The sequence below is a fragment of the Drosophila suzukii genome, chromosome 2L (genome assembly GCF_043229965.1).
Source record: "Drosophila suzukii chromosome 2L, CBGP_Dsuzu_IsoJpt1.0, whole genome shotgun sequence".
In the NCBI taxonomy this organism is placed as follows: domain Eukaryota; kingdom Metazoa; phylum Arthropoda; class Insecta; order Diptera; family Drosophilidae; genus Drosophila; species Drosophila suzukii.
The window spans coordinates 22,306,969-22,320,603 of NC_092080.1; the positions used below are offsets into that span (position 1 = coordinate 22,306,969).

Genomic DNA, 13,635 nt, shown 5'->3' on the forward strand with positions numbered 1-13,635 from the left:
AAACAAACAAATCGAGGGCCATAACCAGTAAAAGGGCGAAAGACAAAACAGCCACGACCGGGCCAACAACAAGTGTAATATGTCAATTGAAGGACACTTCGAGCCAAACACTCACCCAATCCGCCACACACACACTCCGGCAAACTCTTGACTATTTATTGCAATGCTGTCTGCGCTGTCGCCGCAGGATATGCTACGGATATTTGCAAAATATTGCAGCGCCCATAAATTGAAACCCAAAAGGACATGCGGCCGCCAAGCGACTTGGCTAAAAAGGCACAAAAAAGGAGGGCTCCGGATTCGGAATGGGGGGGCGTGGCTTTCGGGGCTGGGGTTGAAGCTCGACGTGGCCCGGCTTTGTCTCAAAATCGCCGCACGATTTGTGGCCGCTACGTGACCGGGCAAACGAGCCACCCCAGGACATGCCAGGACATTCAAAGGCTCAAAGGGGCTGTGCGGCACGGTCCTGACCTTGGGCCCAAAGAATTGGCAATAGTATTCTGGGCCACTGTTTAATTTTTGTCTGCCGACTATTTTGGTGAGAACGAAAATTCTATGGCTTAAAGGCAAAAAAGGTTTAAGATACAAAAGGATTTCAACGGAATTTATAGGGATTTAAATAAATTAAACAATAAATACTTATTTATTTAGAATTGTAACTTTGAATGGATAAATATTTTTAAATCCTTTAAAGCCTGGCAATATAATATAATACTGTTTAATTTTAAATGCAATGTATTTTATAGGAAATTAAGAACAGAAGAGACTTTTTCATCTTGCACTTAATCCTCTTTGCAAGCTTGGTAACTAAAATAATAACCAATCTAAAATAAAAACTGACATCAATCCAATGTTTTCGACATGCAAGCCAATTACTTTTGCATTTTAACCAGCTGTTGGAAGGAAAATTCGAAATTGCATGCGTATTTTGCGGAATATCTGATGCACTCCAACGTTAGGGGGCAAACTCGTTTCCTCCGAAATACAATCCATGAATTTTAATCTCGAATGGACACACGGGCAGCCCAGAAACAAAGCCTGACCCTCTTGAGCTTACTTTGTGGTCCCGGGCAGTTTATTAGCCAAAACACAACTGGCCGGCCAGCCATGTAAACCAAGCCAAAAGGGGAGGAAACGGAAAAACGAAAAACATCGTACATATGGCCAACAGAAGGAGGTTATCAAACTTGGCCAGAACGGCTGCCACTCAAAACAAGAATCGAGGCCCGAACCTTGTTTACCTGGCAATAGACTTTTAAATTTTCCATCCGTATGTACGCAACCTGCAACTGGGAATCTAAGCGGGGGTGGGCCAGGAAATCTGCGTGGCATATGCAGAGGGCATAAAAAGTTTCTCATAAATTTTTACCTCAACCCGGCTCTGGCCAACAGGAATCCTAAATGAATTGTTGCTACCCGGATGGGTGGCATAGAGAGCAGGGGAGATAACTTTTATAATAGCCCAACTCGTTGGAAATTCAATTTCATTTTCAATTTAATGCTGCAACGAGCCACGAAGAACGAACCTGCTCTGCAGAGAATTACCCTCAATCTGCTCCTTTCTGTGGAGCTTTTTTTGTTGCCATTTGAATTGACTTACCTGCAATGAAATGATAGAAAAATAAGTAACACACTCGCAGATACCCGTATTATTTTATGAGCTTAAAGGAGAAAAATGAGTTGCACGAAATTAAAACTGGAGCTCGAGACCCTCAGTCTTTTGTTCTCCTTATTGTTCAAGGAGTTCAGGAGAGACCAGGCCAAAGCCGGGGACAAAGGCCACCATCAAGGTGACTCTCCCTGCACATTGGTTGCGGCTCAACAGTAAAGCACACATTTTTTGAACGTAATTCAAAGTAACACCATTCATTGCATCACCAAAAAATAATTGTTTCTAAATTATTCTTAAGGTCTGTAAATTATTTACCATTTTCCCAGTAGCTTTTATTTTATTGGTACCAGTTAAAAATATTAGTATTACAATTTTTCCATTTACAATTTTAAAAATGTAAAGTTAAACATTTAGATTATAAATCATTCTAAAAAGCCTTTAAAATGATCTCTTGTATTTTTCAGCCTGAACCGGTTCATTGAATTATTTCTAAATATTTAAGAATGAATATTAAATTCTTTGACTTTTTAAAATATCTTTAATTTAAACCATCTTTCAAGTTTCAATTTTAAGAAAGAAATTTAGTTAATAATAAGAGGTCTTTTTGTTAAAGATCCTTTTTAAAATATGTTGTTGCATTTAGCTTAAAAATTATTTTAATTTCATCCATTTCTTAATAACTAAGCATTAAATAAAATAAAATATTTATTTTAAGGTATCCCACTTTTCCTAGACTAGTTAGATTCAGTGTAAAATATTTTCTTAGTTATCGTATCCTTGTTTTTTTTGAACCATGTAACCAAGCGTTTTCTCTTTTCCTTCCCTCGCCAAGGCTTTCCTTGTTTGACCTTTCATTGTACGTATGTGTGAGTACGACTTCTGGAGTTTTAATTTGCCCTAAGCCGGAGTGGCAGCCACTTACCTATGACATAGGAGTACCCGTCCAGCGTCAGGACACACTTGCGGGTGGTGGTGCCCATGAGGTTGCCCAGGACGCTGACGCCGATGCCGCCGCCGGAGCCGCTGGACGGGTACCTGGAGCTGTTGAGCCGCTGGCCCGTCTTTCCGGGACTGGAGGACAAGGCCACCGGACTGCCCGCCTCGCAACTATTCAGGCTCTCGCGACGCGGCTGGGTCTCGAGACCCATAAATTCGTCCCGCCGTTCGCCACTCGAAACCAGACCGTCGCTCGAGTGATCGCGTTTCTGATCCCGATCCGCGTGGCGCAACCGGTTGCGCGGTGTGCGGGGAGCGGGAATGGCCATGGAGGACGCCGGGGAGGTGGCAGGGGCCGGGGCGGGAGCGGTACCCATACCCACACAATCCTCCTCCTCCTGGCCAATGTTCAATGTTTGCGGCTTGTCGCGTCGCGTGGGCAGCGTCTCGTCCAAGGTATCGCCCATTTTCAACGATTCAGATCGGCACGCTCTGTGGGTAAATCGGTGGAGTTATTACTACGACTCGAAATGCATTTTACGAAACCGTGGGAAACAATTTGCCTTGTCGACGTACGCCAGTTGTATTTGTGTTGGATTAAAATTTTATATTCATTCATCACTATTAAAATTCACTTTAAATCACATTGTCCTTTCGTTATGGAATTTTATGATGTCTTTCTGGGGTAAAATTAAATTTGAATCATTGGCACAAACGAAAATTGAATGGTGAAATCAGGCAAAACAATTCCTATTCATTGAAATTGCTCATACGCAGTGTGGTGCATTCAACGGTCAAACAAAATAATGCAATTAAAGTGGAAGCACAGCAAGAATATAAAATGTGGGTTTACTTGATAAAAAAAAAGGTGGTTTTAAAATATTTTTTATGCAGGTTTGATTGACTGTTGCTCTACCTATTTATTCAGTTTGTTTTAAAATTCTTATCAAACAGTAATGAATATTTCTGATGACATTTTTTCACTTCCAGCTGTCTTGTTGTGTATTTTATGAGTTTTTCTGTCCAAAAAGTGGAAGTTTGAATGGTAGTATTTTCCTTTTTTTAGTGTACACAGCCCTGACTCTAATTGCACTTTTTTCCTGCTGCTGTCAATTATTTGGTTCGCTTGTTTGCCGCCTGTCCCCTCGATAGCCCCGCCACTCCACTTGTTTTGACTGACATTGTTTGGCGTTATTTGATTCGGATTTTTATCGCCTTTTGTATGGCTCCTCGGTTGGTCAGTTTGTCATTGGTTTTTTGCATATTTGTCATAATGCCCGTCCATTTATCAAAAATCCATCAATGCCATATGGCTGTCCGTTCTCTCTTCTCCGTGTTCTCCATTATTATTATTGCTGATGTTTCGCAAAACAATTTGTTTTTACACAGCACGGAAGTTGACGTATCAGGTTTTATTAAATTTTTATGGAGCTTCATGTGTGGCCTACCCAAAAATGTATTTATATCAAAATATATTTGTACAGATTTTAAAGATATCTATACTTTTCAAGTCGTTGGACTGTCACGTTCAGCGAATAAAGCTGAATGGCGACATGAGCCTCGGGGGAACGGAGGTGGAAAGTCTTTCTACTGTTGGCACGTGGCCTAAGCGTTTACTCTACTTGACTTGGCTAAAAAGACAGCTGCAATACGTGCCTCCTTTTGGGATTGTTGCAGGTTGGTGTGCTGCTGAAGAAGGATTATTTGCTGAATGCGAAAAGGGGCTTCTATCATCATTAGCCACCTAATTAAAACGTGGAGAAATGGGGCCACTGGGGGCTTTCAAAACTATAAAAGCCAAGGCAAGTTGACGGGGAGAAATTAAACTTATAAATTATTTCTATTCGTATCATTTCGTCTGTCTGTAGTAAGAATTCAATTTGCATAATATATACTTGTACAGACAAGTAGAGCTTTGTGTGGTTAACATAAATGTTTAACATTAAGCAGATACTTGGGATAATTAATTATCTCACTTTTGATACAATATCAGATCTGTGAGAAGAACAAATGCTGTACTCTACACACTTTAATCAGCAAACAAAACAAAATTGTTTTGAGGTTGTTTTCCCTTATTAAACCCTAACCCCTGCAAGGTAAACAGATGAATTCCAAATGATAAACATAAAATTTTAATTAAGCCTTTATGTGCATATATAAAATTCCTTTTGTTGTTGTTTGAGAACGCCCGCATTGGGCGCAAAACCCAATTGCCTGACCTTTTGTCCTTTTGTGGTTGAGGTTATTGCTGTTGCTGCTGTCGGCTTGTCCACTCGATTTAATGGTGCAAAATCGAGGGGCAAATGTCAGGAGCAGCTGACAGGACTTACATAATCTGGCAGGAACATTTTAGGCCTCCGTTCTCGGCTTTAAGAACCGTCGGCTCTTTAAGGAGTGGCATCATTGCGCATACGCCGCGTTTATCAGCCTGCCTAATGAGGTATCAATAACACCGCCTTTACGACTCAATTAACGAAAGATGTTCGCCTGAAATCAATGCCAATGCTCTGAGCAACGAACAGAAAGATATTATGACCGGGTGGAGAACATTTTGCGTTGCAATTTTCGCTTGTGGCACCATAAATCGCGAAATCCGTCTTATCTTTGCGGTCAGAGGGGGATAACCTCTGGCAACAGTAACATTTCGAGTTCAGAGAACTCCTCCTATGGAATATATTTTAAATTTATACGCATTGGACAGCGCTGTGAGCGAAGGCGAGGGTCCTGGCCATTTATCTAGACCGCCCACATTTATTATTGGTTTTTGGCAGCAGAGTCTAGCGACCCGCATAACTAATGCTGTTTATTATAGTTTTTTTCCCGTTTATCGTATATCTACTTATATGTTTCTCTGTTCGGCTTTCTCCTGATGAGCCACAAAAGTCGAAAAGTTTCAATGAACTCTCGTCCGTCCGACGTTTTAGTCAGCATCATAAACATGTCTATCCGGAGGACTCCATCCACAAGTTGTTGGCCTGCCTTTTTGGCTCACTGATCTGACAGATGAAAGCTGTCTGAGGCCCCAGCAAATGAACACACAGAGATAGTCGCTGCATAGTCAATTATTTAATTAAAAGCTGTCACTTGCCAGAGCTCAATGTAGCTGTTAATGTGGGCGTTGAAGCCAAGTTAAGGCGGGGCGTGTCCTCGCATGAGGGTTGTTGCTCGGAGGAAAACATTGCAAATAACAGGAGGATAATAAAAGTGAAGCGACAATGCCATCTCATGGCAATAATTAAAAGCGCATACACAATCCAGTTGGCAAAGGGGAGAGCAAATGCCGCATAGGAAGTCATACACGAAAACAATTGTTTTTTAGTTTTTGGTTCAGATCACAGATAAATGATGGATTTCGCTTTTCAAGCTAGCCAATTAAGACACAAAATTTCAAGAAGTTGTCAATTCTAGAATGCAATTAGTTTGTGTGCAATAAAGCTTGTTCTGTTACTGCGCCAAACAATAAATTGTAGTTAAGGAATGTTTTAAAGCCCATGTGAAATCTATTAAAAACGACCAGAATAGATCTGAATATATTCAAGAAGGACCTCGGTACCTTTACAAGAATACAATTTAATAGGAGTTTCGTTAATTATTTTAACTTAATGAAACAAATGAAAGCCACCTTTGGTCTTATAAAAGAAGCTAAAAAGATATATAAGAAATAATAGTTTACAATATTTTATATTTTATCCTAGCAAAACCGCCTGGCTTTCGATCAGTGTATATTAAATAGAGCTGCATTGTCGCTCTTGTCATTTGCACATATAAGCGGTTGTATGTACTTGGTTCCCCCTGTTTTAATTGTTGTAATTTGGTGTTGTTGTTGCCTCTTGACATGACCCGTTCATGTTGTTTGTTGGTGTAATTTTCCCCGATGTCGAGGGGCGCCAGTGCGTCGCCTTTGCCGGCTTGTCTCGGTTCTGGTGTAAATAAAAGATGAGTTAAAGTGCGATAGTTTGGGGCCAAGAATGTTGCGCAGGACGGCAGGCTGGCAGGCTAACAGGCTGGCAGGCCTGAAGAGGAGGATGTCGGCCTGTCAGGACGAAGGACTCGGCGAATCGCACCCGTTAATCACACACCACATTCTGCGTTGGATCGATGCGGGATGCAATAAAAAAGCAGAAGGAATTGCATGTAATTGAAGGGGAGCAGGAAAAACAAACTGAGCGACAGGAAGTGTGCAATAAATTTTCCAACTGCCCGAAAGGGGTGACACTTCAAAGAAAAGTCGAAGGAAAAGTCAGTAAGAGAGAGAGATAGAGTGAGAATTCCTTGACTCGGCTCATTAGCATTTTGGGGCAAAGGAAAACTTCCGAGCCATACGAGGTCAAATGTGAAAAACGGGAAGCCAGACAGGCTGACTTGACTTTGTCCACCTCATCATCATCATTACTGGCTTAGGGAACCACATTATCATCAGCATTTACATTGCAAATTGTTTCAGTGTTTTTTTGTAATCATACATACACACATACAGGACTCCCAGCTGTGGGCTAAATGCAGTTCCTGCCACAAAGTCCCATTTACATAGAAGGACAAGCGCCAGAGACGAAACGGCAAGCAAATGAGAAAAGTCGCATTATTAATTTGCCGCACCGCACGACCATAAATAAGGATGTCTGTCTTCGAATGCCCCTCCTCGACTCGCGCTTTTCGCACACACACACATACAATTCAAAGGACCTCCTCGGCATCCTTGTCCATATGTTCCGGTTTGCGGCTCGGTTTTTCTCCCGACGCTCCACGCAATTTTCTCTCGCAATTTATTACTATTTTGACTTGTAGATGTGCTGCCTCCTATCCGTGTCCTGAGTCCTTTTGCCCTTCTTTTTTCTGCCTTGCGACAATTTGTAAAGCAGGCAATTATCCTTATTAGCCGCTTATTTATTGCCATGTTTGTTTACTCGTTTTCCCATTGACGCATAAACAATGCGAAAACGATAATGGGGGAGTTGGCGTTTTCCCGGGATGAAATAATTGCCACAGATTGGTAGTCAACCATGTGAAACTCCATGCAACAGTTTGCCCTGGTCATTGGGGAAAAACTATGGACTTGTGGGTAACGAGTTGTATATGGAATCATTATTAAATTTTCATGAGCTTCAGGATAGTGATTGGAGTGCATAAGTAGGCAGCTAGGACTAATTGACTAGAGGTGGCGAACCAAACATTTGTGAGCTTATCGATACCGTATCGATATCAAATTTGTGATAAATGTTTCAATACTTTTAAGGTATTTTAAAATATACTTTGTTTTTCGGAAAGTTCAATTTGATTGAAAATCTAGTGATCCATTTGGCTTAAAAACATAAGCCCTTTGTTCTTAAATATATGCGATACTTCTCGATATTTCAACATTAACATCGATATTCAATGAAAATTTCCTGAATTTATTGGAATTTATTTTTCTCTTATTGGTTGGTATCAACGACGTCTGCCTTTTGTTTTCCTGCACATCCCGATTAATAAGTAACAAGGATTAATGGGCTGCTTTGGATGGTTTATGGTAAAGTAAATTGCCAGGCAAGCACAGATACTGCTGGGATTTGATTTCATTGCAAATGAAAAAATATTAAATATTTAATGGGGCACAAGAAGCATTTGTTAAACCCTTTAAAGCGAGGCCCAAGGATGTTTTCTCCCCTGCCAACGGCTCCAAGTCATTTTAAATTACTGCATAATGAGTCGAGCCACCTTTCACAGGCGGGTGGGAAGATCTGGGCCGTTGAAAGCTTTTCGGGGGACCTTCCGAACATAAAGAACATTGTCAAATCAGCGACATTTTTATTGCCACCAAGTTTCCCCCCTTTTCCGCCCCCTGGACACATCATACATGTAAATGCTAGTATGTATATGAGTCCTCGCTTACATGCTGATGATGTCGTTATTAAACGCATAAATAAATTGTCAAAAAATATGTGCGCAAAAAGACGTAAGGAAGTGCCGAAGCAGAAAGGCGGTGAAATGGGGGGCGTGGCAGGGGGCTTGGAACCGAGAGGAGTAACTTTCAGATGCGTTTATGGTGCTTACATTTTAGCTCTGCTTTATGTACTTGGCAGGGCGACAAATAGAAATGTTCGTGGGCGCAAGGGACCTGGTACACAAAACTTATTTCTCGAGGCTTCCCTCGTTTTTTCGTACTCGTACATTTCCTCTCCTTGGATACTTTTTCACGCTGTTGACTTTGTCAATGTTTTATGGTCTTATTCCTGTTCAGCTGCAGACAATTGTCAATTAAATGGAAGGTTGAGAGGAGCTGGCCCCAGGGCCTGGCACCGAACAAAACCACAAAGAAACCTCAGAACGCACTGCAGAAAAGTTATACTGGGGTGGCAATGTGCCACGTATTTATTATTTATGACATCCGCAGTGCAGAAAGGGGAGAATAGGGTCCCCTGAAGGGGGGGCGTCAGTTTGTAGAAGGATTGTGCCCGTCCGGAGGGAAAAGTTTAACTTGCAGGATAAGGTGCTATAAATCTTAAGTCCTCGCACCAAGTTTCTAAGGCGCTGAGTTTTGCATTAACCGTTTAAAGTTAAACAAAGAGTTTAGACCTCTGCCCCACTAAGGAGATCTCCGATGCTTTCACCTCATTGTTAAAATTAGAAAATGTTTTGTGATGAACATTTTGATGAACAGCAGTATCCATTCAGTAACACCATCTTGCTTTTTGATTACATTTTCTATTTCGAAAAGTTTTTAATACTGCTGTATCGTTTTCACCCAGTCTAACGATTGAAAACAAATCAGAATCAGTTTTTCTAAATCTATTTCTTACAATTTTTGAAAATTTTCTTGTTTTAACGTGCAATGTTATACTTAGAAATATTATGTTAGCTTTGGATCAAAATAGAACATAGGAAAATAGGTGGAATTTCCGAATGGGAACAATAATTGGCCAGTAAAATCAATAACTTTGTGAGAAGGAACACAGCATAGCGTAATAAATTGAGCATCCTATTATGTATAATTTGTATCTTTCTGTATGGTGCGCCATAATGTATGGTACAACGGGTTCTCAGAGTCCAGCGAGCAGCTTTTAAAGTCATTAATGTGGCTTCATTTGCATACGGTCCCCCTCCTCCGACCTTTCTATCCCTATCTGCCGCTCTGCAGTCGGTGATTAGTCGTCGTCCAACGTCTATCAACAGTTTACCCTAATGCCCGAGCAACATGCAACACCAGAACTGACCTCATTCTGTTTACCCTTGCAGCTGTTGCTGTGCCACCCCACCACCCACTGAACCACCGAGCCACCCACTGGGCCACCCCCCGAACAGCACCCACCGTTGATTGTCTGGAAGTTCTTGTGCAACTCATTGAATCCGAGTGTGGCCCAAAACAAATCAAGGCGGCGACGTCATTGTTGCCGTTGTTGAGGCACGTTCTCGGGTTTTCTCTTTGGAGTGCAAAACTTTTTGCAACAGTTTTTGCATAATGCCCCATCCCCACAACCCACCACCCACCACCTCCCCTCCTGCCGGCCACAATTGTTGCCTGGCCGTTAAATGCAAACACTTCATTTGGCCATCCCAAAAAGAAAGGAACTTTCGATTAGTGCCAGAATGGCCAACCAACTTGGGCAAGGAACCCCAACAAAGTCTGTTAACTGTTTTGGCCGTAAAAGTTGGTCTGTGTGCTTGCATACGCTTGTGCAAAAGTCGTATTCTTGGCCAGAAGAGTTGGCTGTATGGGAAATTTGTTTCACTCAAGCGGGAAATGGCCAGGAATCGGAGGAATGGAATGGATTTACTAGCAGTTTGAAAATGCATCTTGTATTTTATGGCTGAATGGCGACACTCGATTTAAATTGGCTTTTAGACGATGGGATTTACTACTTGATAAAGCTAAAAAAACGATAAAAAAATGTTTTTTTTTAGTGATTATCCTCCAATTTCTTGATACCTTGGCAAGTTTATATTATTTTATTGAATCATTTATGAACAGTGATTATCCTCAAATTTCCTTATACTTTTTGTAAGTTTATATTATTTCATTAAACAAATTTAATTTAAGTATTCACATCAAAGTCTTTTAAGTGCACATTCAGAGCATTTTCCTGATCGGGTTATAAAGGCTTGAGGGGGGTTCCAAATTGTCTTACATCATATACAGAAATATACTATTTCAGATGGCCTACTGCTCATTCTCCGCCCTGTGTGTATTTGTGCAATTTTCGTTTTGATGTTTGCTTATTTGTATTTGCCATACACAGCACACAAAGTTGTGACTTTTTGGGTAAACAAACATGCCCATCCTCCCCATTTTCTTATCCCTCTGCCCTGCGGATGATTTGGCGAATCACTTTGAGAGTCCTGGCACTCAGCACCACTTGGCCTGTTCCCTTCCAAATGATGCGCCATTTCTCAAATCTTTTCGGGCACGCAATAGCAACGATTTGGGCCATATTCCCACATGTAATGGTGTGAAATTCAAAATGGCGCCCGGAGGCTTTGCTTTTGGCCATTGTCATTTATCAAGTTTATTAGCGGGCCGAAAATTGCTAGGAGGTCGGGAGAGCAATCTATTCATTTGTTAAGGTATTCAAGCAATTAAATGCGATTTATGAGGTCGTGTGCTTAGCATTTCGGAAGAACACGGAGGGTGAACAAACATTAGTGACATCATCAAATGCATACTCAAGTGTTGTCATTAATTTGTGTACCTCTGGATGATGCAATGTCAGGCAAATGGGCAAAATAATGGGAAACGTTCATGTATGAATATAATAAAAATATAATGAGTTGGCTAAAAAAATGAACGAAATTCTAAACAGCAATTTTTTTTATTTGAAAAAGAAGTTTAGATCTAAGCTCAGGTAGACACAAATGTTGTCCGTACTTTTTAATTGAATTTGTTAAATACTAAAGCAACTCGGATTTGCAAAACTTTTTGGGATTAGAGCCTGCCAACCAGCAAATAGCAGAAAATTGCAACTATCTTTACCCAACTGCAGAACAAGGTATTGCAATTATGATTATGTATATCCGGGAAAATTCCGCTTGTCTTCTGCCATTCTGGCCTCCACAAATTCTTGGTATTTGCATGGTGCAACAAACTTTGGCTAAGCTCGGGAAAGTATGCAATATTTTCGCACAGCTCTTTGGCTTTCGAGAATGTTGAACGGCAAAAGGAACTTCCAAATGCCAGAAACTATATGCTGCTACCACTACCAACTTGGCGGCCCCGGCCAACCCAGATTTATACCCCTTTCGATCCCTTCGCTGAGCAACTTCCTGAGCAGTTTGTGCGCCACCGGCTTTTGACGCTTTTGGCATGTTTATCGCCTGGCCCGAACCGAGCTGAACTGGCCCAATTGGCCGAGGGCCAAGTCAGGCAAGACAGAGCCGGGCAAGTTTTCCGTGCCACTCTCAACTGCTTTGTCGGCATTAATTAAAAGCAAATTACACTTGCTCTTTGTTTTCATTGAAAACAGAAAGAACTTTGGCTGCAGCATCATTAAAAACTTCTTAGGACGATTATTTTTTCTTCTTGTTCAGCTGAGAGTTTTGCGTCACATTTCATGAATCAACAACTTGATTAGCAATTCAAATGCGCCGACTTCCTTACCACCCAGCAGTGGCTTCCACCTGCCCGAGTTCCCAGGACAACAGCTGGCCCGGGCAACCAAAGTTTTCCTAATTAAACTGGCTTTCAAAATAAACCGCAGCTGAGAATCGGTAGGAAAAAATGCCAGCCAAACTGCCAGAAAATTGTCAATGAAGAAATTACAAAGGGGCGGTACCCTGTCAGGGCAGCGGAAAAAAAATGTAAATATGTTTACCAGTCGACAAGTAAAAAGACATTTTTCAGGACCCTTTTTGCGCGGCTACAAATGACTGCGTTGTGTTCTGCGGCCTTTGCGGCTGGCAGGCAACCAAAACACACAGATACACAACGTGGCATAGTTCTAGGCGCGCTGAAATGTGAAACCATTTCTCTCCCCCCCCCACACACACACACTCACACGCGAGACTCAAACAAAGGCAATGAATGTGAATTTGTCCCAGACCTCACAAATGTTCCAAATTGTCAGCAAAAGTTTTCAGGTTCCGTATCCGCATCCACATACGTTACCCATTTTCAAGTTGTGATTTCTCTGGCAGCCGTTTTGATTCCTATACAGAAATAGTTGGAGTTTTATGGCAGTGATTTCGAGTGGCAACCAATTTAAGCCATTGAAAGTTGTCCCAAAGTTTGGGGCTTAAAGCAAAAGTCATCTTGTGGGCTCTTGATATATGTTCCACACAAATGAGGGAAATATATTGGTCCTCAGAAGTCCGTAATTATTCATGAGTGTTGTTTGCCATCGAATGATGAATGAGGCAATGTGTAGTTTAAATTTATGAAAACGTATTGTCACGATAATGTATTGCTTTTTATAATATTTAAAAAGGATTATAATTAGCTTATAAAAAGCACTTTTTGAATACATTTAAAGCGTGTCTTTTCATAGAGGATGACCCCAATTTCCGCCACTCAAAAGGCTCTTTAAGCTCTGTTGTCTCTGCCACTTTTGTGTCCTGTTTGCCCCGCTCTCTCGTCGGAATAATTAGGCTAGCCGCCATAAATTCATTATGCCATTAAGTGCAGGCCGTCAAATGGCCGCAGCGGTGGTTGGCATGGCCATATAGTATCTGCTGTATAGTATATGTGGCCTGATGGATCAAAAAATCGTTGCATATAGTTAGGCGCTGGCAGGCGGCGATTGGCACGTGTCGGTGTGTGTGTTTGTGTGTGTGCTCGGCGTCGCCAGGACCATTAAGGCAGCGCCTCGGCGGATCGAATTTCGCTGCAAGGCCGCGCTGCGAAGTATGCTACGAAAAGCGGCGGCAATGGCGGCGAAATAACTTCATCAATTTCGCCGATATTCCATTATCGTCGGCACAAGTGCGCCAGTGTGTGTGCGCACACAAGTGCCGATGGAATAATGCGAGTGTGTGCGTGGCTGTGTTGGCTTTATTAGGCCGCCCTGCAATTGTTTGCTTAAAAGTTTTTCACACACCGAAGTCAACGATGTCTGCTCTTTGGCTCTATCGTTTGATTTTCCTCGTTTTTTTTTTCAAGCACGTCCTTGCCTCGTCGATGT

General features: G+C 41.7%; 1 protein-coding gene across 10 annotated transcripts in view; it reads right to left on the bottom strand.

Moving 5' to 3' along the window:
- Positions 1–13,635, bottom strand: part of Pde1c (Phosphodiesterase 1c) — a 117,599-nt gene that overhangs the window by 54,840 nt on the left and 49,124 nt on the right. For 6 of the 10 annotated variants that reach the window (XR_010654835.2, XM_065867937.2, XM_036813062.3 and 3 more), the window contains exon 2: positions 2,535–3,228. The exons of the other annotated variants lie outside the window; for them this stretch is intronic. Coding sequence is in view for 5 of the 6 variants with exons in the window: in XM_065867937.2 (XP_065724009.2) it covers positions 2,535–3,015 (481 nt within the window). In the remaining variant the exon portion in view is untranslated. The remainder of the gene's footprint in view (positions 1–2,534; positions 3,229–13,635) is intronic. 10 annotated transcript variants of the gene reach the window in all.